This window comes from Asterias rubens, chromosome 3 (assembly GCF_902459465.1).
Source record: "Asterias rubens chromosome 3, eAstRub1.3, whole genome shotgun sequence".
In the NCBI taxonomy this organism is placed as follows: domain Eukaryota; kingdom Metazoa; phylum Echinodermata; class Asteroidea; order Forcipulatida; family Asteriidae; genus Asterias; species Asterias rubens.
The window spans coordinates 6,921,635-6,949,475 of NC_047064.1; the positions used below are offsets into that span (position 1 = coordinate 6,921,635).

The window sequence follows — 27,841 nt, forward strand, 5'->3', positions numbered from 1 at the left end:
GTGTTGCATGCCCGGCCCCCCATGTGCTAAACGGGTAAACGTATTGTGTGAGACCGGAGTTAGAGTAGTGAGAACTGACGATAAATTTCACTGAACATTTTAACCGAAATTCCACACAAAGATGCCGTTTTTGGAGGACTTTTTCTTCTACCCGGACTACTATGGGTTAGTCAAGATGTTCGTAACTGAGATGCCCGAGTATTACCGCACAGAACCCGTCCATCCGGATGGTTTTGCGGGCGAAGTTCGTACCTACTGCAAGGCGAATTGGAGCGATCTGTATTTGGTCGTGGTTTTGGCGATCACATGGACGCTGCTACGGTATCTTCTAACATGGTCGGTCTTCAAGGTGAATATTTTTATCATCTGATATTATTATCTGGGTACACTTTACCCTGGTTTTGAGATAATTGTTGCTTGAAGTCTGTTATATTCGGTTTTGTGTTGATTGATGTTGTCCCCCTTTTGATTTTGTAGTTGAATTGAATTTTGAAGATCTTGATAAAAATAATTGATTGTAATTGTATGTTTTCGTTTCTAAAATTCTGAAATCTCTAATGGAAAAGTTTCCGTATGGCACCACCACTTGGAAAAGTTTCCGTATGGCGCCACCACTTTTTCATTCGATATGAAATAATATAGTATCTTATTTACCTCAATGAGATGTCCCTGTTTGTAAAAAAAGAGTGAACAAGTGGTGGCGCCATATGGAAAGTTATCCACTCTAATAAATAAAATCATTAACATTTAATTTAATATTTTAATAATGTATGAATATGATTGAAAACCAACATGTGTGCAGGAGGGAGAAGGGAATTATTCTCTCCCACACATAGCATTGTTGTTTTACGACAACTACCGCTTCGTCCACAGCACATTTGAAACGGGAAACTGTAGTACCGAGATAGTCTACTCCTAGAACTATATGAGGTTTCATTGCACTATCGTCTAGTGGAGACCAAAGCGGAACAAAACCTCATAGTTCTAGTAGGGGTAGAGATATTCCAACCAACAGGACAATGAGCAGTATAATATAAAACACTACAGCAGAGCAGAAACTGTACGTTTGATATGTTGTTCAGCAGTTGAAAAATGAGCTCGCTAGATGTTAAACATATGTAGAAAGAACATTTTTTACCTGTTGCCCTTGTCTTGTCCTTGGTGCCCATTCAAATTTCAAGAGTTTCCCATAGACAATAAGATTTTACAATGGAAAGGAAGTGCTCCTTTCAACAAAATGAAAATGGCCTTGCTCCCTTGCCCTCTCAAAAGATTTTAACTTGGAATGTGAATTGTTATTGGTCAAGAACCAATCACGCAATGTGCTAGAGATGCATGTACGTACATTCAAATGGGGCTGTAAAGGGATTAACTAACAAAGTACCAAGTATGAGTAATGTACCCCAAAAGGTACATTTTGATCATAGAGCAAGGACAGAGACTCTACACTAAGCTTTGATCATTCATGTCAATGGTTGTTTCAATCTTCTTGAACAATGTTATTAGAAATTGCCCTGGGTATGTGGTTGTAATTATGAAATATGAAAGAATCAATATTTCTTTCAACGATCCCCAGCCGGCCATAGTCGCTGTTCTCCTGGGTTTTTTTTTAAACTCTGCCGATTTTGTTGTTTATAATGTTGGAAGATGGCAACAGATTGCATCCAATTAGTGTTCACAATTGTAGCACACAGGGGTTCATGGTGTTTTATAAACTGTTGGGGCAAATGGCACCCGAGGCGAAGCCCCGGTGCCATTTAAATGCCCCTCCCCCTTTTGGTGCAATTGCCAACTTCCCTTCAAGTGCCATTTGCGCCCCCTCTCCAACTTGGGTGCCATCTTCCCCCTTGGGAGTTACTTCTAATCTATGATCAATGTTTTAGTTATGTACCATGTTGTTTGGAAATTTTTATGAAGTATGGAAACAGAATAGAGTTTGATTTAAAAATACTTGACTTTTTCAGAGCGAAATTGGATTTCAACAACTAAATGGATCTTTACTTTCTGAGGAGGAATTATTCATCAGTCAAAAGGTCAAATTCAAGGCCATTTTTATAAAATATTATCAAAAGTCAGGAATGAACCAATACATCATAAAATCCAGTGACACATTTTTCTCAAAGTTAGGTCATCAGATGTTTTGAATATATTCACAAATTTTACACTGAAAGGTGAGGTTAGAGACCTGTTTGTAATTTTGTTCTCCACTCACATTAAGGACTGATTGAGCACATCGCAAAATTGAATCTGTCATTTCCCTTTCTCTTTATGTATTTTAACACAAAACACCATTGATCGCATCGCAGCGTGCAACCTGTATTTGTATGCATATTTAATGGACAAACTGCAGTTTATGTCATAATGAACCATGTCTACAACAGTGATATGCATGATCAGCCATCAGATTTTCCAGTCTATAGTATTCCTGTAGTTAGTGACAGGGCACTATAATAAAGCACTGCAACTTGCAAGTAAATAATGTCTGTGTTGTAAATTGCAGTTTCTATGGAGGAAATTCCAAACAGGATTAACTTGATCAGAAGCATTCATTTCACTGTTTCAGTCTGGTCTGATGGAGTGTGGTGGAAGGTCAAATTATAAATAGTTCTACTGTTCAGTGTTCACCCAAGTAACAGGTTTGACCACTGGTCAAATGCATTCCATTTAAAATGTGGACCAGGGACAGGATTTTAAGCTAACCTTCTGGCTAGGCTGGAAAAAAGTTAAGGACAAACCCTGAATTTAAACAAAAGCTCCACAAGTCTATTCAAAGGGCAAGAACACAACAGGCATTCTCTCTATTTATGTAAAAGGACACCTCTTTTGAAAAGTAGAACAAAATAACCAGTGATCAGGTTGCTAGTTAATCTGTAAAATACAAAATGAAATGCCCTTGTAATTTTGTTACTGCTCTATTTAAAAAGTTTCAACATCCTTCAAACGAAACAATAACAATTGCGGGCAACAGGAACTTACAATGGAAATGATATCAGGTGTATTGACCTGAGTTGTAGTGATTTCAGGTGAAGGCTGTGTATGTATTCAACCTTGATTGTTAATTGACTAGATTGTATTCATTTTGAAATACCCATGTTGTTTCTTCCTGGATCCATCTTGTGACTGTGATGCCACCATTTTAACCAAGAATGATGTTCTTGCGAAATCAGGTTGTCCAGAAGACTAAACTTTTTGGTTGATGCATGTCGAATTAAACTTTGCTAAATTTACCAGCGAATTGACCAACCATTTGATACTAATCAACTGCAGGAGTTTTGTAAATTTGTAGGGTACTCATATAGAAACAACTGAATTTCACAGAGGCCATGGCCTCTGTTCCCTGGTCAAGGCCTTGGTGCCCCTTTAAAAGTTTCTCATTTGTCTTTGCGATTTTCAAATAGAAGTGCCCCTTGCAAAATAAAATCTATCAAAGATGAAATTTCAGGCCTGTAACTGTATCACATATGAACTTTTGATTCTGCATTCACCAGATCTTATCAAACAGTGCAAAGGAATTTGAGTCAAAAGAGGGCACTATTAGATGATTGCGCAGAGCGCGCAAATTTCGTAGCCCAATTTAAGTTGTTAGGTTGCATAAGTTTGTCTACAAGTTTGGTACTTGAGTTTAATAGTTTATAATGTAAGCACGCAATTTAAACTTTGCACGATGAGCTACTTAATGTATAAATATTCAACATCATGGATAGAAACAGCCAAAGCAAGCTGAGGTTTGAGCATTCACATATTTTTTCACACTGTAAAAATTATTGAATAATTTTAAGGTGAAAAGGAATTTTAAAAAGTTACTAAATCTTTTGAAAACCTACATGTGCTGCAAGGTCAAGGTCTTGCAGTAAAGGACCAAGCCGCTATCACATGGCACGACCCCGCCGTGATATGGCTGTTTAAAACCTTGTTTAAGAATCTTGCCTGTACGTGATGTAGCAATTGTCTCTATTAGTCACAGGTATTCAAATTTAAGCGGGGAGCTTATGATTGAACAAGTCCATTGTTATGTACCAAACATTTTTCAAATCTTCGTGTGCACTGTAACTCACAACGGTGAAGGAAATAATGAAGAATACCATTAGTGTAATCTAATACGGAAGACATGCATCCATTACTCTGCAACGTTTGTACACTGTTTGTATGTGTGTGTGTGTACATGTACTACAGCCTAAAGTTCAATAAGTTACATAACAATTGAGCTATTCATTTAACTAAAGACACTCCAGATGATGTCCAGTATGATTACATTGTACAGAGAGCTTAGTCGGTCTATCAGATCGTTTACTCCTTCAACCTTAATTTTTTCATTTTTTTTTATTGGTGGACACATGACATGTGGATGCGTAGCGTGCACAGTAATGGTCTGACTGAGTCACTAATGGCGAATTTATTCATTAATTTCACCTACACACACAGTCGGAATCCATGGTCACACACTTTGTAGTAGTGGTGCAGTGCTAAGCTGACTTGTGAATCAGACCATGCTTCGTGTCCTTTCTTTAAGAACAGTGTTTCCGTAAGGGTGTTAAGGGTAGACGTAATATGCACATAAATTGTGCTTTCTAAATTATACATTTTTAGTTATTTCCACAGCCTGCCAGTGTATGTAAGTAGTGTGCGATTTGGCAACAGAGTGTCTTTAGCCATGTTATAATTATGTTTCAATTGATGTTGTAGCCTGTATAGGCCTAATGCTTGAATTGCATTTGATGCTTTTGTTTGTTGTTGCCAATATTGAAATAAATGTCTAAAACACAAAAACTGTTGATTTATTCAGCATTTGACTTATTCAGCATTTAAAACAATCGATCATAAAGGCAGCCACATTTTTCCTACACTATGTGCTGTGCTCTAAAGTCTGACTGCTGATTTTGTTTCCTATTGGACAAAATGAAAAACTATTATTACTGTGGAGATAATAGCCTGAAAATCATTTATGATACAGTGTATGAACAAGTAGGCCAGCCTTTGTGCTAACAAAATATTCCTACTTTTTTTCTGAGGACCAAATATCACGCATGATTGTTCATGTACTAGCTTTGCACACTTTTGTTCTTGAAAGCATACAGTGTATAGAAGGCTGACTGGTACCTTGTGTATACTTAAAGCTATGTGTACTGCACATAATTATGCCTTGCTAAAGTACAGGCTTCATGTACACTACCATCATGTTTAATGAAATGTGATGGCCAAATTAGAGTGAGACTGGTTTTATTAAAACTGTCTTCTAAAAACGAAGGCCTCTACGTTCAGAATATAGTTGGTCCACATTGTGTTATACATTATTATAATGCACTCTGGTCCATGTGTTGAAAGATTAGTTTGAAAAGGAAACCAATGAACTTGAATTCCAATTGAATCTTGTGTTTCCTGTTTGTGTTTATATGTTGTGTTTGTTTTTCATTGTTCTACAGTGTAGCATCACAAGATAAATGTAGAACAAAGAGGCATAACAACTGAATTTTCTTTTGAATTTCTAAACAACAAATGTTTTGTACAATAGACCTTTGTCGTGCTACCCCACCACCTTGGTAATCATGTTCCCTGGGATATCTGATAACAGTATTTCTTTGTATTAAATCATTATAATAATTGCACATAAACTTAAAGGGTACCAGACTATTTCTTATTCCAGCCTTGGTTTTACATGTTTTTGTGTAATTTAATGTTATTACGTAGCTTAATGTTTTTATCAATCCTGTTATTGGCGCTTGCGCTGTTGGATAGGGTGTCTGAAATCAAATATAAAATAAATAAAAAATGTGGAGTGGAGAAAAAGCCAAGAAAAATGATGAAGGTCTACAGGTGCATGTGCCATGTCATAATGATGCCAACATTGCACTGCAAAGTATGCATTCATGTACGTATTTAGTTGCCTTGCCTGATGGTAAATCAATAATTGTAGTACACTAAATCTGGGAAGAAAGTTGATTTGTCAGATTGGCTTTCAAGAATTTCCGTAATTTTGACAGTTGATTAACCTTCTTCTCGGCAGTCCAATTATAAGCGCTTTCCAAGCACACTACATGTCCATCATTTAGTCTATGAATATCGGAGGCCCTCTTTTCTGCCTTGGTCCTCTAGTGGTTAGTTTCCTGTTGAAGTACTTTAAGTCAGTACTAAAATTGTGAGTTTCCGGGTCAAGGAAAATGGTTTCCTCCTTTCCAGATTTACATGCAGAATAAAATAAGTTTAATTTCATTTCATTTATTTTGGTTGTGAAGCCGAGGACTTTCATTATTTAAGCAAACTTAATCACTGTTTACTGGCCAAGAACCCAATGGAGCAAAGACAAGGAAGGAAGGTTAAGGTCCAGAAGTAGCAGGTCAGTTGCGTTCCAACGATGGTTTACTGGGCCTCGCAGCGGGGGGTTGGTCGTAAAACCTGGGCTAAGTTAGGCTAGTCCACCAATTTTTTCGGTTTAGTTTAGCCAAGCTCAGTGGGTCAAAGTTTGGATTAAGGACTAGTTTAACCCCACGTCTGAACGTACCCTAAGGGAACAAAAGGGTAGGAACGAGTACTTAAACGGCCATTTAAAACCGGCAGGGTCGTTGTCGTGTGGGTTGTATGTACGCGGCGCGCTTAGATTACACGTCGTACTAATAGCTATGAATTGGTTCCGCGTGATAATCTTGCGTGCCCGACACGCGGAAGCCAGCCGGTTATAAACAGCTCCAGCTGGTCATTATCAACCGTTTAAACACTCCTACGTGACGAGCCCGACACCAATAGGAGTAGAGAAACTTTCTGGGGTATTTATGAATGTACATTTAGGATTTATGAATTTGCATTTAGATCCTAGTGCACTAGTGGTAGTGCACTTCGTGGTAGAGAAAGGGTTAACCCTGGTGTACTATGTATGGTGTGGTAGCAAGCACCCTTGTTTACAGGTTTCCTCCTGTGTGAGCTCACAAAATCACAGTGATTTATTTGTTATGTTGTTTCATTACCAGAAACATAAAAAGGCTTCCTTGCTTTAAAGGTACACACTATGCAGTCAATGTTCCTACAGTAAGATTGTATTCAAATTGTGCATCAAGGAAGTAATTATAGTAAGGGATCGTCAGACTTGTTCTTCATAACAGTCAAGGTCTCACACTACCTCCAAGTAATGGGCCTAATTTGCTGTGCTGGCAGGTATTGGTACCACCCCCCCCCCTCCAATCTAAAACTAAGAGTGTTCTACTATGTAGTTTTAGGAACCTTAGTGCCTACATGATTTGTGTACAGTTTCTGTCTGCAATTAACATTATCCCTCTGTTGATTCTAACAAAATGAACTCAGAATGTCCCAATGACTAAAATGTGCTGTAAACAGGACCTTTGCAAACTTGATTGAATAATTCCCATTTGCTACCCACGTTCCCTTCAAAGGGGAGTGTGTTGATCCACTTCATCATCTTTTCCCAGCGCTCATTTTGCAGAGCAACGGCCTATTCCTACCCACACACTAGCTAAAGGGAAATCTGTGCCCTGTGGTTTACAAAACCGCTGGCTTGTTTCAGATAGTGCCCTCTTGATCAAGATATTGTGTGGATTGTAGGGTCGGAGATTATAGAATATAAGCACAGTCCATTGTGGCGTAATACCCCAAGACCAAAGGATAGGGTGATAAGAAATTTATTATTTTGATCAATCTCAGTTGAACTTTGGCTGTGGAACAATAGTAAGTTATCAGGCTGAAATTGTAAGCTGAAACACATCTAGAACTGAGTACATGAACAATCAGTGCAAGATAGTGTCAACTAGGCCTGTACAGTAAGCTTAGGGCAAGGGCACCAAGGCATTTTCTCCATGGTACTAAAGGGCACCCTACATGTATGAGGAAATTGTAATTTGATGAGGAGTTCAATGGCACCAAGGCAATGACCCGGGGCATGGAGGCCTAAGTAGTTGCCTTGGTACACATAATTGGAGTACATTAACGTACTGTGCATAGAAATTGGCTAGGATCAAAAACGAGAGATGGGAGAAAGATGTACAAATAATGAGCCCTTTACATTACTTACTTTTATTTAAAGCTGTTTATCTACAAACAGCCCTGATACTTCGGCTTTTAAGGGGCACGGCAGTTTTGCCTTGACTTTTTGTAAAAATTTAGGGCACCAAGGCAATTTTTTAAAAATTTGGAAGGGCATCACGGCAATCATAAAAAGTTGCGAAGGGCACGACGGCAGTTTGAAAAAAAACCTCCGAGTTGCCTGTAAAAAATAGTTCTTCCAATTTGTCCATTTTCTAACTGTTACCCAATGAAAAAAGAAAGCATTCATCTAATTCAACAAAATAAAGAACAACTACTTACAATACACAATAAATAATTTTTGTTCATACGTAATCCTACTATTGGTCATGCACGTTGTGTAGTTTTTCGTAGAGACGCTAAAATTCCCACGTAACTGCTCCACTTTGACACGATGTTGACAGAATAAATGCATGCAGTGCGCGACGACTATGCTGTACATGATGGTACATCATATGTACCAAGCATGGGGAAAACCACTATCCCAGCATGCACAGACACGTCGAGTCTTTGTCTCAAGGCGTTTAGCGTTGGTACGCGTAATTTTACCACTAGAGGTCATTTAATCTCACGCTATCGCTTTGTTCCGAAACGCCCTCTAGCGTTCGATGTTTCGAGTATTTTTTGTCGCACGCAAAGAACAATGACTAACGGGCCTGAAATCTGCTGTTGTGCCTTACGTGCGTGAAATTGGGGTCTATGTCGTTGCGTGAAATTTACACAGACATCGGGACTTTTTGGCTTATTTTCGAACTTTGACAACGTTGAATATAATTTGTTTTCGGGAGGAAGGGCACGGCGGCAATGATGAGAAAAGGGCACGGCAATCATTGCCGTGAAAAATTGGGTTTTTGAAGGGCATTGCGGCAATCGGTAGGGGCAACGACGGCAATTGCCGTCGTGAAGTATCAGGGCTGTACAAATTATTAGTGGAGAAGAATGATGTTTTTCTTCAATTAGGTCAACTAATAGAATCTTGATAATAAGATGTTACTTGGTATTTTAGATTTAGCATGTAGTAAGTAATGTATTAATTGTATGTACATGTACTTTGTATAGTCTTTGGTGCACATGTACATGCAGTGAACCTTTTTTCATTGTATATGTACTAGTATTGCAAATGCTACAAGAAAAGAACCAGTTACATGTAAGTCTGACTGAAAAATATCATCATTTGCTCTGTGTTATCAATACTAGCATTCATATGGAAAAAACGTGTTTAATAATGCAAAACTCAGGGCTGTATGCTTTGTTTTTGAAAGGGCAAGGGCACCAAGGCATTTTCTTCTTGGTAAAGGGCACCCTATGATGAAATTGCAAACTTGTACTGGAGCATTTCAAGGGCACCAAGGCAATGACCAGGGGACACGGAGGCAATCGCCTTCGTTGCCTCTGTGAAGTATCAGGCCTGAAAACTCATCAATTCAATGAAATCACTCCCATCGAAATTGCATAATGTACAGTACATACGTGTCTGCAGTACAAAGCGTATGATGCTATTGCCTAAACTACATGTACCTGCATATTTACAATACACAATCACAGTACGTTACGTTGTACAAAAAATATTATAATATAAAAACCATTATATGGTATGCCACACATTAACAAAAAAGTGCACAAAAATGTGCACATTATGCAAAGAAAACAGCAGTTAAAACTAGCAGACCCTTAGAAAAATATTAAACACAAAAGTGATGTGCATGTAAGTGCGCGAAATTGCAATGAAACTAACAGGGATATAAATAAGCGTGCGATACAGTGCAACCCGCAAGGTTTACAAAATATATGCTGATTTAGTGGCCACTTATTCGCTATTTTCCAAAGCCGGTCTTTATACCACCGTTAACACTCCCACACGTGACCGGGTTTTGACCAATCAGAGACTTGAAACCGTCCAAGTTACAGTATATTTTTTAATACGTTATCACACACGCACTCGTGGAATACTTTGGCCTTGTTGGATATGGGATGCAGGAAGCGCTACATTTTTCTGTATTCCACTCGCGCTTGTGTGATAACTTATAATATTGTGTGTACTGTTATATTATTGTAGCTACATTACCGTGGATGTACATTATTGATTGAAAGCTTGGTCAGACCATCTCAAGTATTCCCAGCCCATGGTATGACTTTGTTTAATCATCAAATTTAACAGCTTCGGTGTTGAAGGAGCAATGTTCAGCAGTTATTTGCTGGTACATGTGATTTTTGTTATTGTTGAGCATAGACTACAAACCCCCATGATTTTAGGGTTCTTTGGAAGGGTGGTTATTAAACAAACAAAAAATCAAGGTCAAACGACAACAAGCTGGATGCAGAGTGAAATTATAATAGATTTGACGCTATCAAATTTGCATCAGCGACAAAGAATACTAATTGTGTTTGACCTGTACACGGATACATGTGTGTAAGCACTGTGCATTGTACAATGTACATTGGGTACCTTCCTGAGCCCTGTCAAAAAAATTCACAGGCATATTATGCTGGCATGATATTCCTTTGTGATATTCGTTTTTGTTTACCCAAGTGTGTATGTTGTAGGTCAGCCTTATTGTCGATGAATCTTCCTTCTGTTTCCAAAGGACCGAATATAATGCCAGATGCGAGTAGGATTTGAACCCAGGACCTTGGAAAAGGCAGTGGGTGGCAACAGTCATGGGTTCAATGGTTTTTTCCCCTTTTTTCTCAGGACTCTGGGGAAAACTACAAATAAATGTATACAGAGCCTAGCACACAATAGTGATTGAGTAAAACTAATAATATTTTTCTGATATTCATAGCGAAAAACATGACGACATCGGATCAAAAGAAAAGGGGCCCTTATTTTTCTAAAGAGGAACTTTTTATAAAGTAAAAAGGTCAATTCAGTTTCAGGAATGAACCTAATTTTTATTTATTTTTTAATTACAAACATTACTCACTCTTGCATTTATGTACAGTAAGTTTTATATGACGGCTTGAAACTTTTTTGATTTTGACCAAACTTGAATGTGAAGGATATACCTAGGCGAATTATTCGAATATCCGGTTAATGGCGAATAGGTTTTCCTATCCGTAACCGCGAATGCCTTTTCCGCGGACGTCGGGCGACAACTGATAGGAATGTTTTGTCTGAATTCTTATGAAACTTCTATTAAGACAGCATAAAACAGCATAAATTAAGTATCTAACTATGCTCACCTCCGTGAAGAGTTAACACAATGACATTTCTGACGTAATTTGTTCAAAGATTACAAAAGTTTTCCTTCATGTAGAGTCAATCACGATCAAGACAAAAAGCAAATCGCCATCTTTAAATTAGATCCGGTTATTTTTATGAATGAACCGAGTGACACTGTCTTAAACTAATATCAATCCGCCCATAAGATCTCATTCACAAATGAACAGCGCCCTCTAGCGGCAATTAAAAAAAAAAAAAAAAAAATAGCGCCCTCTAGCGGCGAAAAAAACTATTCGAATATCCGGTTAATTTCGGATAGTTGGCCAGCGGTATCCGAATACCAAAATTTCACTATTCCCCCAGCACTAGTGAAGGGTGTCAAACACTGACATTTTACACAATTTTAACATAAAAGGTGAGAGACTTTTTATTTTGATTTCTTCATCATGTAAGGACTCTGTCCGTTAGAAAATGAGTGGATAATAAAACTGACTTTTTATTAGGAATCCCTCTTTAAAATAAGCAGCACTGTGAAATTAATCCATAGTATACAATACATGTAGGCCTACACATTTCTGTACTAATAAGTGATCACATTTTGAAGGTCATGCCTTTGGAAACGAGTGATGACGAAATGTAATGTTGTGCAGCTACAGTAGTACGAAAACACACGTGGTGGAATACATACACAACTGCATGCCCCAAGTCAACACGGTAGAACCCCTGATTTGCATATAATGAAAACTTGCTCCCAAAAGGTTTTCTCTTTTTGTCGACCATTTTAAGCCAAAACAACATGAACTTTGAGGTAACTCAGGTGTGGTATAAAGGCTGTGCTAGAATTGTTGAAGGCCATGGGTCAAAATTTCTTCCCAGTAAGGTGCCGATGTTATGGTTTGGGTTTTTTTTTATCAACTTTTAAGACCCGTGTATGGGCTGGGGTGCTTTTATTATCAGTGAAGGTAAAAAGAAACAATACAAGTGTTTCACAACAAAGTGTGCCATCTATAGTTTACACAGCTACATGTAAGCAATTTTCTCAGTGCATCATTGTTTCAATTTGTACACAATTTGCAAAGCAGATACTTTGTAGGTGGTTTATGACAATACTAGGAGTTTTTATTTGGAGGTTGGTGAATTTAATATTGATATTGTTAATTTGCACTGGGGTAAAGAATATATTAAATGTCGGTTTTACCCAATCATGTATACACCGATGTGTGTTAGCACTGCATACTCAATGCTTTCCTGAGCTCTATAAACAAAATCACAGGCATGTTACTCGAGGCAATAGCCTTAAGCCCGGTTCATACTTCCTGCGAATGAAAATGCGATACGTCACAAATTCGCAACGAATAATTCGCAGCAGTTCAACTTTGCCCAACTCACTCGCGAATATCGCTGCGAAAGGAGGGTTGTGACGTCAAATTTACATCAAATTCGCTTCGCATTCGCAGGAAGTATGAACCGGGATTTAGTTGCTTCAGTGAAGTATCGGGCCTGCATTTAATAGCAAGTACAGGCACCATGCAATATGTGTGTGTGTGCTGGACCATGGAATGTCGGTTGGGAAAGGACATGCAGTTCATGATGCATTAAATGCATGCAGGGTCTGCTCTTAACTCAATCAATGACTAGCCAATGGATCAGTTTAGCTTCCTGATTCATACATGTAGCTGTAGTCCACCCTCCATATTTCATAATGAGTAGGATTGCTTTTCAACCCTGAATCACCCAGCTGGACCACTTGGTGTAAATTTTGACTGACCAGTCCCTAGATTTTTTTCAGGCCAGCAGACATAATTATAGCATGCATATTATTGTAATTGTTACATCCAGGTGCGGATCTGTGTATTGAGAAAAATGTGGCAACTGGCGATTAGAAGCCATTTCCATCCATAAAATGAACATGTGCAGGCAGGGTACCAGACTCAAAAATTGCATCCAGCAACCACGATGACCAAAGAAAATTGTTCTCTTCATGTTGCAACTATCGTAATACAGTACACACAGCTTTGTGTGGAGTGCTAGAACGTATGTGATGCCATAGGACCGCTAACTCTCCTCCATGCTCTATACATGTATGCAAGGCCATGTCCAAAATTGGCCTCTGCAGCTCTATGGCTTTTGCTGATTGAATACAAGCCATCTTATGCTTGAATGCATCAGACTAAAGAAAACAAATTGTTTGTTTGTCTATAGAGGGTCCTTAAAAGGTACATTTATACAATGTCGGTTCAACCAAAGAGCATGGGTCGACCATGGAGAAAGGACCACAGTTAGGCCTATAACAAGATGTTATGTTGTTGATATTGAGATGAATGCTTTATAGCAGCTACATGTACATGTAGGCCTACCAGCTGATAAGTGGATAGCACTTCTGCAGTTAACTCTGAAATTTCACCAAAATAAAAAGTCAGGAATGTAAACACTGTGGGTTGGTAAACTAAATAATCAATAAAATTATAGTTTCTTTCATTTCAACACTTTGTTGTTGGTATTTTAAGAAACAAATTATTTTATTATGAAAAAAAAAACGTTACAAAAATTTGGGTTACGACGCAAATAACAAATAACAGTCAGTTGGACAAAGACAAAAAATTATAATTTTAATTTTAGCCTCATGGTGATGTAGCCACAAAAACAGCCTCACAGTTGATTGTCAGTGACTTAATTGATAAAGAAATTATTGTATATTTACTACATAGTGTGCAAAGAGGCACTTTATCTGTCTGTCATCAAAATATTCTATGGACAATAATGCTCGAGGGGTAAACTGCAATTTGACGAGAAAGAACATTATTGGTTTTGTAGGATTATTATTAAATTATTATTTCCATTAATATTGGCAACCACTTAAAGCTAAAATGTTTGATTAAAAAGCAACTTAAGAAAACAGAATTACATGTAGTGTTAGCAAACAGCTTATCAACCAAAAGGACGTTTGGCATTAATGGATTTAAATAAGTAAGTGGCTTGACGTTTTGACCCCAGCAGAGGCTTTCTTGAAGGCTAATAATAAATGACAGCTTAAAAAATACATAAAAACAATTGTAATGACTGCAATTCAAAGTACAGTTTGAAATTAACCAAGCGTTAACTGCAATACAATTTAGAACATGTATGACCCAGCAATGATAGTACCACATGTATACATCTGAAATTCTGTTTACTTTGTGAGTGCTTTCTTTAATGACAATCTTTTACATCTTTGTATATTTACGTATGGCATGCTTCATATCAGTTACATTACAGAGCTGGACTAATGCAGCATTACATGTATGGATGGGTTGCTATGGATGGGACATAAAGCCGGTGGTCCCATGTGTTGTGTAACGCATGTAAAAGAACCCAGTGCACTTGAATCGAAAAGAGAAGGGGTTCCCCCCGGTATTCCTGGTTGTGGCTGCCTAATGCACTGTAGCACCTTGTAAACCCTTATAAGGTGCTAAATAATTGGGTCTCAGAATTCATCTCTGCAATAACCTATCTTTCTGAAAGTTTGTATATACTCAGAATTGAGTACCTTGTTTGGTTGATAAGTGCGCTATATAAGACTTCAATATTATTATTATCAACAGCAATTTTGGATGTATTTTAAACAAGGGAAAAGTACACGTATTTACTTACAATACACTGTCTACATGTATTACGTTAATATGATGGATGACAATGTATAAGATGACAAAGGGACTGCATTGGTTCATAATACAGTTTTACATGCAACTTTCTTGCTGCAACGTAATTGTAAAATGTACGAGTATCATGTATGTTAAATTTGTACCATACAAACGAGTGTGTCTGTGGCGCACACAAAGAATGCACAGAGAGGGCTTTTCCCCACTGTATGGGCATGTGTATGTTACTGAAAAGATAATGGCGGGGATTGTCATTACATGTACATTTACAGTAACTTTTTCAGTAATATAGTGTAGCTGGCAGGACCCATTTAGCCTGTCATAAGTCGGCCAGCTTTCTTACTTGTCAATACATGTACTTAACATGAAATAGGGATGTTTTTCAACATTGAACTAGACAGCGGGACCACTTGGAGTGAGGTTTGATTGGTCCTCGTGTGTTTTACTGGCTTCTGGCCAGACAGTGTCACCCATGGTTCCCTCCCATGGAGTGTGATGCTAAATGTGTACCATCATGGAGAAAGGCCAACTCTATGGCAGGTTATTAGTGTTATGTGCATAATTTTTTTTTCACCCACACACTACACATAGTTTGAACCACGTGGTTGACTTCAGACAGGCCAGGGATGCCCATGTGTTACGTATTTTCTTGCTTTGTTCATCATAAAAAGTTCAAAAATAAGTCATTGATTAAAGGGGTTCGTCATCATGATCATAGCAGGCTTGTGGCTGTACATGAAAATACATGTATGAAATTTTACTTACACTGAACATGCGCACGCTGGTCGTCACATCACTGTAAATAAGGGGTGAGATTTGGGATGTAAACAAAACAAAAAATTGAAAATGGCTTGCTGGGCCTGGGTTTGTAGATATGAAAGCTCCAAGACGTTACAATTCAGAAAGTTTTTAGAGACACAGCCGTTGATTTCACAAAACTCTTGCTAACTTAGGATTAATCTTATGACTTAGGACGAGTCCCAACCCTGCACTGTAGCATGCAGACCTTAAGATTAATCCTAAGTTAGGACGAGTATAGGACGAGTTACTCGTCCTAACTGGAGATAAGATGAGTCCTAACTCTTTGTGAAATCGACGGCTGGACGCTATTGGTAATTGTCAAAGACCAGTCTTGTCACTTGGTGTATCTCACCATATGCATAAAATAATCAACCTGTGAAAACTTGAGCTCAATTGGTCGTCGAAGTTGCGAGATAATAATGAAAGAAAGAAATACCCTGGTCACACGAAGTTGTGTGGTTTCAGATGCTTGATTTCGTGACCTCAAATTCTAAACCTGAGGTCTCGGAATCAAATTTGTGGAAAAATTACTTCTTTCTCGAAAACTACGTCACTTCAGAGTGAGCTGTTTCTCACAATGTTTTATACTAATACTATCAACCTCTCCCCATTACTCGTTACCAAGTGAGGTTTTATGCTAATAATTATGTTTAATGGATAAGCAAACAAGGATGTCTTAAAACAAATCACAATACAAATTTATCACTTTGGCAAATTTGACAACTCATCTTAAGATGACTCTTACTAAAGTGCTTTGCTTAACAGTGCCCTGGTCTTCGCCTCGGTGCCCCTTCAAACGTTTCCCTGTTGACTTCCAAGATTTTACCAATGGAAAGTGCCCTTCACAAAATGAAAAATTATCTTGCCCTCTCAAAGATGAAATTCCAAGCTTGGCTATCCTCAGCACACTGTATGCAATTTGTACTCAATGTACAATGTACATCATGTACAAAGTGTACAATATGTAACCAAGCATTGGATGAAAGAAAAAACAAATGAACCTCGTATATATGTGTTATAACATGTAGTAACTAGTGTGCATTGTGCATGTAGTTTCTTCACTGAACACACATCAAGCAAGTCTTCCTTTACATGTACCTGACGTATTTGCTCACACCATAGAGGACACTGCTCACACCATGTGTAATGAGCCCTTGTTTGTCTGTAGCTACAGTGAACAACCAGTACATTGTATCAGTGTTTGAGTAAATAATCAATGAGAAGAATTTGCCTCCCTGATAAGCAAAGCGTATTGGCATCTAAGACTAATAAAGCCAAGGTCTTTCCACTCATTCATTGCTCTAGTCTGTTAGAAATTTAATGATAAATTTTCATCTTCTGAACCTTGGTACTAAGCCTGGATGATATCAAACAAATTTTGACTGGCGATATATCGTCGGGTAAATATTGCAAATTTGACGATATATCATGAAGATTTTAATGATTTTAACCAAAATTGTTGAATGCGAAACAACAGTCTCACTGCAAGGAGGAATTGGATACAAACCCCTAAAGAAAAACACTGAATTAACACCCATATAAAATGCACAAGGAACTCCTTACATATCTGATTCAACAATTTTATGGTTTCTACCTCCACGATTGGACGTGGCTATCGGAAATCTGGCCAATCAGCCTGTTCCAATCACCTTCGTCCTGCTTCAGCGATACCTTTAAAGAGGGACCACCATGGCTAGATGCACGCCTTGATTTTCATCTTTGAAAGGGCAAGGCTATTTTCATTTTGCAAAGGGCACTTCCATTAGAAAATCTTCAAGTCAATGGGAAACTTTTAAAGGGCACCAAGGCCAAGACCAGGGGCATGGCCTCCATGGCTTGTGTGTAATTCCAGGCGTGGGTAGATGGGAAAACATACCATGTACATGTATACAGAGTATCTGATTTGACCCGCATAATATTGGAAGTCGAAATTACTGTGTTCTCCAGTGTCGCGGCATTAACCCAGACAAATCTGGTCTTTCCTGTGTGGGACGGGTTAAAGACTGTTTAGTCCAAAAAGGTGGTCTTAGATTACTTATTTAGAAAACAACAGACAATATCGTCTATTTATTATATATTCATCAAGAAAAGGGACATTGTGTTTGGTTGCACTACACATACAAATACCTTTGAGAAGTTTACATACAATCTCTGAGTGCTGATTTCAATAGACTGTGAGTCCACTTGTGCAACACTTAAAAGTTATGTACCATTAATACAATTTATTTTGATCAAAAAGCTTGTTTTCTTCTTTCTAGCCATTAATAATTTGTTTTTGTCAGATGAAACTCAATTTGGCCCCCCACATAAATACATTGACATTTACAGGCCCCTTATGACGCGTTTTTTTTTTTTTTTTTACGGTTGTGTGTCTGTCTGGAGCACAATCAGACCATTGGAAAGCCCTAAGCGGCCGATCATCAGGGATGTGATTTCTTCGTTTTTAATCGTAAATGTTTAGAAAAAAATATACATATTTAATAACTAATAGACCAAATTCATTAGAAAACGAAGACCAAACCATGAGTAGGGCTTTCAAAGATAAATGTATGGAGGCAGGCTTTGTACCCGCTAGCTTTCACACTCACAAGCTTTTCACACTTGCAACCTTTCACGCTTTGCGCTCATAGTTCATTTTTGTTTTCAACAGCCTATCACATCCCTGGTTCATTGACCCATACCCGGTCCAACTCACGGCTCCCCTGATAGAGATGAAACGGCCTCATGACATTGCAGTCTCATCCATCTTTGCAAAATCTAAGCTTGATAATGTGAAAGGAACAGGTCTCCGATAAGGGCATTAGGAAAGAATCCATCCAGCGATCCATCAAAAATGTGAATCTGAGAAACGATTCAGGCCCGAAGCCTTTTTTGGGGGGGAATCTGAAAGCACACAGTTCTATGCAACATGGGTGTTTTTTCATTGTTATTGCAACTATTATGACCAATTGAGTCAAAATTTTCCCAGGTTTGTTACTTATTGCATTTGGTGGGCAACAAGGAACTAAAGAAAAATATTTGTACATATGTGTATGTTCTCAGTCATTATGCCGCACACCTAGAGTTTGCCCTTACACATGTTACTTTTTTAGTAACAGCTTCAATGTAGGACCAGTTAACTTGTCATCTGACTAGTCCGTCAGCTTTTTCACTAGTCCAGCTTTTAAATTTAATGGGGGATGCAGGGCTGTATGCTTCGTTTTTGAAAGGGCAAGGGCACCAAGGCAATTTCTCTCTGGAAAAGGGCACCCTATGAGGAAATTGTAAATTTCCACTGGAGCATTTCAAGGGCACCAAGGCAATGACAAAGGGCAACGGAGGCAATTGCGAAGTATCAGGCCTGGGGATGCTCTTCAACACTGAACCAGCCAGCCAGACCACTGTTAAGTTAGAATGCTTACACCCAAGTTCTTTGCCCTTTCCTCGTCACCAATCAAAGAAATCTTGTGACAACAACGCTCACTTTAGCGTTACGCTCTGTGTTGATGAAGCACAGGAAGTAAACTTTATTCAAGCCAAAATGTAAGCACTTAAAATTATAATTTCTCGCCCGGAATCGCTTGAAATTTCACGTTTCATAAAAAATAGTTGCATTAGTAATTCCCTGATCTCCCTTTTTCCATCTTGCCTGACTTCCTTCCCGAAGCAAGTTGGTTTGTAATCCCACGCAAAAGTAATTCCCATGAGTTGATTTAAACAATGTCTTTTTCGCTCGTTCTTTTTCTCCCCAACAGCCAGCCGCCATTGCCTGTAATCTAGTGCAGGGCAGCATCGAGAAGATGCCAGAAAGTGCCTGGCGCTTGTTTTTCTACGCCACGTCTTGGTCCTTTGTGGCTTACGTTGTCTTTACCGCCGAGTTTGATATCTTTGGGGATCCACCATCTGTCTTCAAAGGTACGTTAGTGCACTCTTAGTTGCTATGGCAAAATACATTTAATGTATGTAACTATCCTCTAAGACCTTTAGTTTAATGGAGTACAAGTGAAATTGTTCAATACCCTCAAAATTAATTACCCTAAAAACTTATTTAGTGAGAAGCAATGAAGCTGTTGATATGATAAAATTTTCACCCAGCACTTGAGAAAAATACACAGTGCTGCCCACCACAGATTTCCCCAAGAATATATCAAAAATATTGTTCACTGTGCATTGACCTCAGACACATGAAGCTGATGAGGCCATTCAACTTATTGCATGGCCTCATAGCGTGAACAGTTTGAAAACCTAAACTTGCACTTCAGCAATGATTGCCCCATAACATATTTTACAGCAACTTATCAGGGCCCAAATTCATACAGCTGTTAGGCAGGCAATTCTTCTGAGCAAATTGCTTTGCTAAGCATGACATGTGTTGGGTACCAGTTGCAGCAATGGTAGCTGTATCATCGTTTGGCTGGTAAGATTTTTGAGCGAAGCAATATTTTTTTTTGCTTAGCAAGTTTTTGTGTTTACAGAATTTATGAAAGTGTGTCTTTTTTTATTAGCCAACATAGCTACTCGACAAAAGAGATCAACATTAAAAAAAAAAAATTAAAAAAAATTGCAAAACCGGACTCTTATTTTTGTATCTTGGTTATCTTACAGGGTGGTATCCAGGCATTGAGGTGCCCTCGTTAACGTACTGGGCCTATGCAATCCAGTGCAGCTTTTATCTGCACTGTTTCTTCGCCACCATATTCCTGGATGTCTGGCGGAAGGACTCGGCAATGCTCGTCCTGCATCATGTACTCACACTCAGTCTCATCGGCTTCTCGTATGCAGCTAGGTTAGTTCACTCATTATACGCGCAGACACACAGTGCCCTCTTGGGGTGTGCTTTTGGATTTCTTCCAGAGAGTAGAATTTTCTCAAAAATTTACTTACATCTTCAAATTTTCTCAAAAGAGTAAAGCACAAATTGTGTTCAAACCTGTAGTATTGTCCATCTGGATGATGCACAGAGTCTGTAAGTCTTCTAGACTACTGACTTCTTCAACAATCAAGAATAATGAAACGAGGGCAAAAGCCATTATTAAAACCCCTTGATATTGGTCGCAAGTTGATGGAGAAGTCACTGGTGTAAAAAGTACAGCCAATCCTCTTCACGCAACTAGAGGCAATTCTGCACAGTATGTATTTGTTATTGCAACTCGGGATTCAACTCCTCAGCAGTCTGTCATTTGTCGCACTACTAGAAGAGAGAGAGAGAGGGGGCAAGGTTTGGGGGGGGGGGTAGTGGTGAAGGAAGTGGAAGAATGAGTCTGTCAGTGAGGCAGTGATCGTGGCTTTATGGGGAAATGATAGTGATCAGGCACTCGTGCAGTCTTTTCCCTTGCAGACCATCTGAGTGGCATGGTAAAAAGAAAGTGTGGTAAAAGAGAACTCTGAGAACTGGGGGTCATGCTGAGGTATGATGGGTAGAATGTATTGCACAATGTACTAGGGTTGGGGAGTGCACCTAAAAGAACCCAGAACACTTATTGTATAAGAGTACAAGTGTTTCTGGTTCATATAGCAAGCACCTTTGTTTACAGGTTTCTTTGGGCTTGCGTGCTGCGGTGATTAACTTCACTTCTAAGGCATCCTGGGTGTCATTACCAGAAATGGTCAGAAAAATAATAGTTAAATTGATGGAAATTTGCATCGGGGACAAAGAATATAAATTTGGGCTTACCCATAATTTCCATGTATTGAATCGTTGTAGTACATGTACCCGCTGCTAAAATATAGGATTCTAACTGCCTCTAGCTACCGGGCAATCTCGATGGTGTAGTTGGTAAGACACTGCTCTAGAAATGCAAAGGTCGTGGGTTCGAATCCTGACCGAGTAACATGCCTGTGATATTTTTCACAGGACTCGGGGGGGGGGGGAAAGTACTGAGTATACCGTGCTAAACACACGTTGGTGTATTTTGGGTGAAACCAAAATTTATAATAATAATGGAAATAATAATAATACATTGTTTTCCTTCCTTTATCCGTCTTAGGTATCATAACATTGGTATTCTTGTAATCTTCTGTCATGACTTCTGCGATATCTGCCTGGAGTTCTCCAAGATCAATATTTACTTTAAGGTTCGGAGAGACGGCACATACTACAAGAGTCACGAGTGGATGGCCAACGCTGGTTTTGTGTTTTTCTCGACGTCGTGGTGAGACACTTTTGCAACTCAACTTAATAGCATTTCCAAAGTGTATAGACCAAGTCCTATTGTCATTGAGCTGCTTAAAAGCAAAGCAAATTAGCTAAGCAAAACAAAATTATGCTTGACAGAAAAAGGTTACCAGCAATATTACCATGTCACGTGTACGGATTGTGACTGGTTTCCTGCTCATTTTGCTTATCACTGTCAAGTTTTTAGCTTCGCTGCTCAAGTCACCTGCTCGAAGTATGTTCAACTCCCTTTCAAATCTATTTGGCACATGAAACTTGCACAGTATAAATGAATAATCAGTGTGTTGACCTTCTTATTTGTAGGTTCTTGTTGCGCATGTACTGGTTCCCTCTAAAGGTTCTGTACTCAATCCTCCCATCGACCGCCAAAGTTTACTACGACAATCATCTCCCATTCGGCGTTGAGTTTAACGCTATGTTATGGACACTACAGGCGATGGACATCTACTGGTTTACCGTAAGTTCTTGTTGAAACACACCTAGGACTTGCTGGCAAGAGTTTACATATTATTTAAAGCTTGAGACATGTCTGAGGTGGATTTCACAAAGAGTTAAGACTAGTCTTACATGTATCTCAAGTTCAGACGATTTCTGGTACTAACTTAGGACAAGGTTTAAGTTTTTAATAATTCCTAAAGAGTCCCAGGACTAGTCATAAGTTAAGACTATCTTATTGAAATGGACTGCTGCAGCCGATTTCACAAAATGCTAGGATTAATCCTAACTCGAGTTAGGACGAGTATCCCGTCCTATTTTAGGATGGGTTCAATGCGTTCTACGTATTTTGATACGGAACTGACCCCGTCCTAAGTCCTAAGATTAATCCTAACTTAGGAAGAGTTTGGTGAAATCGACGGCTGGAGTCCTAAATAAAACACCTACAGAGATGTGTAAAGAATAGCACTGTTTCTCAGTATCTTTATACTTGTTTGCTACAGAAAAATTGCCTGGACATTTTGATAACCTGATTGAGAATTTTTAGGGTAAATCATTCGAATGTGAATTGGGGAACAATCACACATTATTTTGCATGCTCAGTTTTGGGGACTTGTTGTTGTTCTAAAGAATATCTCTGTGGAGACCAAGTTTAACAAAGAAAGGGACAATGTGATGACCTTTTATTCTATTGTGATATCATTAGAACAAAGAAAACAGTCTCCTGACGATGACTAGAGCAAGCTAGTCGAAACGTTGAGACCAATTTCAGAACTGACTCCGCGGCAGTACAGTTAATTACGATCCTATAAGCTAAAGTAGTAGTCCAGTCTAATTTCTATACCATCCGCCCTGGTAATAGTTAAAAAGCAGGACAGTTCTCTTCAGAACTGAGAAGTCTCCCGAACCTCCGATTATCTACTCCACGGCAGTAGAATAAAGTAAGACAGTTCCCTAAGAACAACTCTACCTGGCAAGTAGATACACACATGGTGTTACCGCAAACCAAATTTACATTGATACCTCACCATGCAATGCCTCAAATCCTATATAAAGAAAACCTTGTGAGGAAGCATTGTTCGATTGTTAAAAGTACCCTGTAAGTTGGCATGTGTAATGACCTCTGATCGTGGCCCCTCCTTTGTTCAGCTTATTGTTCTCACAACAAGGATTCCATTGTTTTCCTTTGTGATAGCTATCATGGACCTATTGTCCCTTTTGTTGCAAGCCCATAGTTTGAATGTCACCACATTAGTTCTGTGCACCTAAAGTAAAAAGTCTATGGAAAACTGTTAAGTGCAGGAACAAAGGAGAGAACAAAAGAATGGCGTTTCTTGGCTGAGCAGATAAGAGCACCGGACTCGAGCCTGGTGTTTCTGATCAGCAGTGTGTGGATTTTAGTCCCTGTCATGATATTTGTGTCCTTTAGTTAGACACTTACATGTATATCATTATTGCTGTGCCCTGCCCTTCAGATGGGATGTAAAGCTGTAAGTCCCGTGTGTTGTGTAATGCACATAAGTGAACCCAGTGCACTTATCGTAAAGAGAAGGTGTTCACCCCGGTGTTCCTGGCTTGATCAAAAGATAGCACCTTGCATATGTAAACCATTACATGGTGCTATAAAGGAATAGGTGTCATGCTTTTTTAAAACATAGCTCCACATTCCTTGCATGAAATAATGCTGGGCGCTTTGACATGTACCTTGGTGTGTGGTAAAGTACGTTATAAGAAACTAGTATTGTTATTAAATATGGTCCACAAGGATGCATTGATGAGAATGTGTATTGATTTTGTTTCAGTTTATTTTGGTCTTCTTGGTGAAGATCGCGACCGGTCAGATGCAGGAGCTGGAAGACATCAGGGAAGAAGAAGATGAAGAATTTACAGCATTAAAAAGGAAGAGTAGTTTTTTGCAGAAAACTGAAGACAAGGAGCCTGTCAGTAACGGGTAAGTGTTTTTATTTTTATTTACAGTCTCCAAACAAAGTCACTTAAAAAGACTGACCCCGGTTTTCAAATATCACAAAGTAAGCGCATTGAAACGTTATTGTAAAATGCGCTATAGAAGAAATAGTATTATTACTATCATTAATACTGTCTTTGCACTTTCATACTTTCATACCACAGTTAGTGCAGTGCATATCAACCATAACAAGGTGTACATATTACAGGGATGAGAATGTTCAGACTTTTGGCTGAATTCAGAGTTTTTATGTCGGCATGGTGAAGAAAATGAGACAATATTTTTTTCACAAATAAAGAAATCCTGCTCATTGGTCTACTTCTCTAGTGCTTTGGATACTGTTCCCAAAAGCTCATTGGAATATATAACCCCAGGGGTCACCAAAAGGTAGAAATCCCATCATTTCAACATACCTTTTGAATTTGTATCCAAGTTTCAGACTTTTTCGTTAGTAACGACTCTCACTCCTGATATTATGACACCACTTACAGACTGGACGTCATTTCTCCCCAAGACCATTTTCAAACTCTGCACGACAGAGACATGTTCTGTTTTCGCGCATGCGCAATTCAATTTGTCTGCTACCTTACCTGCCCCTTTCTCCTCCCGTCCTGAATCAAATGCTCTATATTAACATGGGCTGGGGGGAGGATGATTCAAGTGAGGGCGCTATCAGAAGTAGTTTGTGCACAGTACAGAATCTCCTACCACATAGGAATTTCTCATTTCAATAGACCGTATTGAATAACCCCTTTTTGCTATGAAAAGTCGCCATCTTGTCCAAATAACGTACATCATTCGAAGCACGCAGCACGCAACATGCCCGGTTTGATTTATACGGTACATGCACGCACACACGCACGCACACGCATCTTGTAGGTCAGATATTTGAGCCGCGTGACGTCATATTCAATACGGTCTATTCTGGTTGCGCACAAAATTCTGGTCCACTAATTTGTTTTGAGATAGAAGCCCTGTGGTCTTGTTGGTCTTTCCCATTATCTCGGCACCTTGCATTAGTCATTAGTATTACTGTTCCATTAATACTGTCTTTTCATAGTTTATTTTTATTTTTATTTTTAATAGTGTTGTTGAGGGGTCAGCCAAGAACGGAGACAGCCTGAAACAACGCAGGCCACATAAAGACGTGAAGAATGGCAAGGATGGCCATTAGGGGGCGCTCTTCATCAATGTGGTCAGTAATCGAGACGCACATAATTTAATTGTGTAAAATAAAACTCTTCCTAGCGCATCAGAGATAAAATGTGGAAGCGTTCTCCTCTTCAGGGAATGTGGGGTTTTAGAAGTTTTAGAAATTTAGCGAGGGTGGGCGGGGGGAATCTGCGTATGTCATTTAGGGAATTTTTAGGTATCTTACGAATTGATGGATTTTTGAATCATGATTGTAAAGATATTTTTTGTACATTTGCAAGAGTCTGTGTACCAGAATTTTTTTTTTTTCCTGTGATAATAGCATGTGTTGCTGTGTAAAAAAATAGAAAGCACCGACGCGATATTATAAACCATGGTTGTATGTAAAATAATTTTATACATATTTATGACTCAATAAATAATTATCTCATCGGCCATTGACGCGTTTTTTAGATAGTTAATTGGCTGTTAACATACTGTTCCTTCATCAAATTCGCAATGACGTAGAGTGGAGATAAATCTGTAACAAACACAAAATATATTTGTGATTCTACAATCATCCTAAATTCATCTTTTTGTCGATGAAACAAGAAATGATCAATTTCTGTTTTGCTCCACGAGTATTTTTAGAGAAAGAGAAAGGAGCATGGAATCAAATATTATGTTTATTAATATTAGTCCCACAACAAAATGCATGCCGGCAGTTCTGTAACACTGCCTAAAAAAATGCAGACGACATTCTGTAGTGAACGACTTGCCGCATGTCCTCTCATTGGGTGTTATTTGAAAGCCCTTCTGTTTGATCTATTAATAGACCTACAATGTAGTTTGTAGTCCGGGTGTTCATATGTTGTTTGGCCATGGACTGTCACATATTGCTCGCACAAAATTGTTGTATTTTGTTTATACTTTTCTACTATTGGATTCACTAGGGGATATGGCATTTTGTAAAATTTTTGCAACTTTTTTTGTTGTGCAATCGTTTAATTTGTTTGTTTTTCCTGGCTGTCTTGTCCATATGGAGTTTATGTGTACATATTCAGCAACAATTTGATTTGCATAAGTAATTGATGAATTGTAAATTTGTTTTCACGGTCCTTTGTGTGTGTACAATCAAGATTATGGTTTCAAACATACAGTGATTTTAATAGAAGGGAAGCAGTCAACAGTGAAAGGTGCCCTAATTCATGCGATTTAATCGTGTACATGTGCTGCATGGTTAATTTCAAAACAGTGAAAGGCCATTTCCGAATCGGCAGCTGGATCAGCGCACGAATATGTGTTGAAGCCAAGGCTGTCATTGGCTGTAGCTGCAGCCACAGCTGTAGTCGTAGCCGAAGAGGAAGCCATAGCAGCTGCCAGTTCAGGGCCCTATTTCATAGCGCTGCTTAACGGTAAGCAAGTTTGCGTGCTTACTGTAGCAGAAAAATTTGCTTAAGCCTTAGCGTATTTCACATTTCACAAATTGGGCGGCCATATTGCGTTTTTACCGTGGATTTGCATTGTGACGTCATTTATTTTCGTGCGTTAGCATGCCTTTTCATGTGCTTACAGTTAGCACCGCTATGAAATAAAGATTGCACAGTAAGCACTAAATCGGTCGCTAAGCAGCGATATGAAATTGGGCCCAGATCTAGCCCGAGCATGGCCATATTTCGTCATGAGCACCAAGCTCAATTGATGCTAACAGGGTATGAGCCAATCGGCTGTGCTTGCAGTGAGAGTAATACAAAGTACAGTCAAGCTTTCTACCGTAGAAATATGCAAACATAAGAGAAGGTTTGGTTTTCATTGCAGAGGGTACGCAACAGCGTCAAATTCTGCATTTCTTTATATCTTGTGTGCCATTTGTAGAGGGCGCACTTTGTTGCGTATGCCTAGTGTTGGTACGCACTGGAAGCTATGTGGTATTTTTTTTTCGACCCTGGCATTTATAAGTTTTAATTTAAATTATTTATTGTGGCTTTTTGTTTGTAGGATGATTGATGCAGTCTGAATACTATTTTAATTTAGCAATGAGGAGACTGCGCAGGACTTGAGCATGAAGGCATCTTAAAAAACACGTGTAATCTAGTTTTATAAGACTACTAACCGAAAGAATAAAGGCCGGGTCACACTGCAGTGATATCGAAAATGATAATGAGCGAAGAAAACGCATTATATTGGTTGAATTGCTCCACGCAGAATACACTCTAGCTTTATTCAACCAATCGATTATCGTTTTCATTCTCAATATCAGGGCCTGGTTGACCGGGCCTTTACTCTTTCAGTCCCCGGTGGAAGTTTCAGGTATTTTTCAGTTGTGTTTTTACCTCAGCAAAGCGAGTTTATAAATTCTGACCTTTGACCCCACACTTGTGTGTGACGTGATTGAGTAACTCTAAAGATAATCATGTGTGTCTGTAATTATTGGAAAAGCTAGGTGGTAGAAGACTTGCCGAATAAACCCATTGTTTGCGAAAATATGCGCATGCTCAGAATGACTAGAACCTCGATTTCATAAAGTG

At 38.8% G+C, this 27,841-nt stretch overlaps 1 protein-coding gene across 1 annotated transcript; it reads left to right on the forward strand.

The window, feature by feature from the left end:
- LOC117288129 (ceramide synthase 1-like) lies at positions 1 to 27,841 on the forward strand. The gene is made up of 8 exons (XM_033768831.1): positions 1 to 349; positions 19,362 to 19,521; positions 20,212 to 20,392; positions 21,594 to 21,758; positions 22,085 to 22,238; positions 24,019 to 24,167; positions 25,269 to 25,377; positions 27,312 to 27,841. Exons 1-7 carry the CDS (start codon positions 122 to 124, stop codon positions 25,354 to 25,356), a joined length of 1,125 nt encoding a protein of 374 aa, XP_033624722.1. The 5' UTR covers positions 1 to 121; the 3' UTR covers positions 25,357 to 25,377; positions 27,312 to 27,841.

Excerpts from the sequence above, each read along its gene's own strand:
- LOC117288129 (XM_033768831.1), top strand. The coding sequence starts at position 122 with ATGCCGTTTTTGGAGGACTTTTTCTTCTACCCGGACTACTATGGGTTA. Across the intron at positions 21,759-22,084 it reads GTGTTTTTCTCGACGTCGTG|GTTCTTGTTGCGCATGTACT; the intron begins GTGAGACACTTT and ends TCTTATTTGTAG. Across the intron at positions 22,239-24,018 it reads TGGACATCTACTGGTTTACC|TTTATTTTGGTCTTCTTGGT; the intron begins GTAAGTTCTTGT and ends ATTTTGTTTCAG.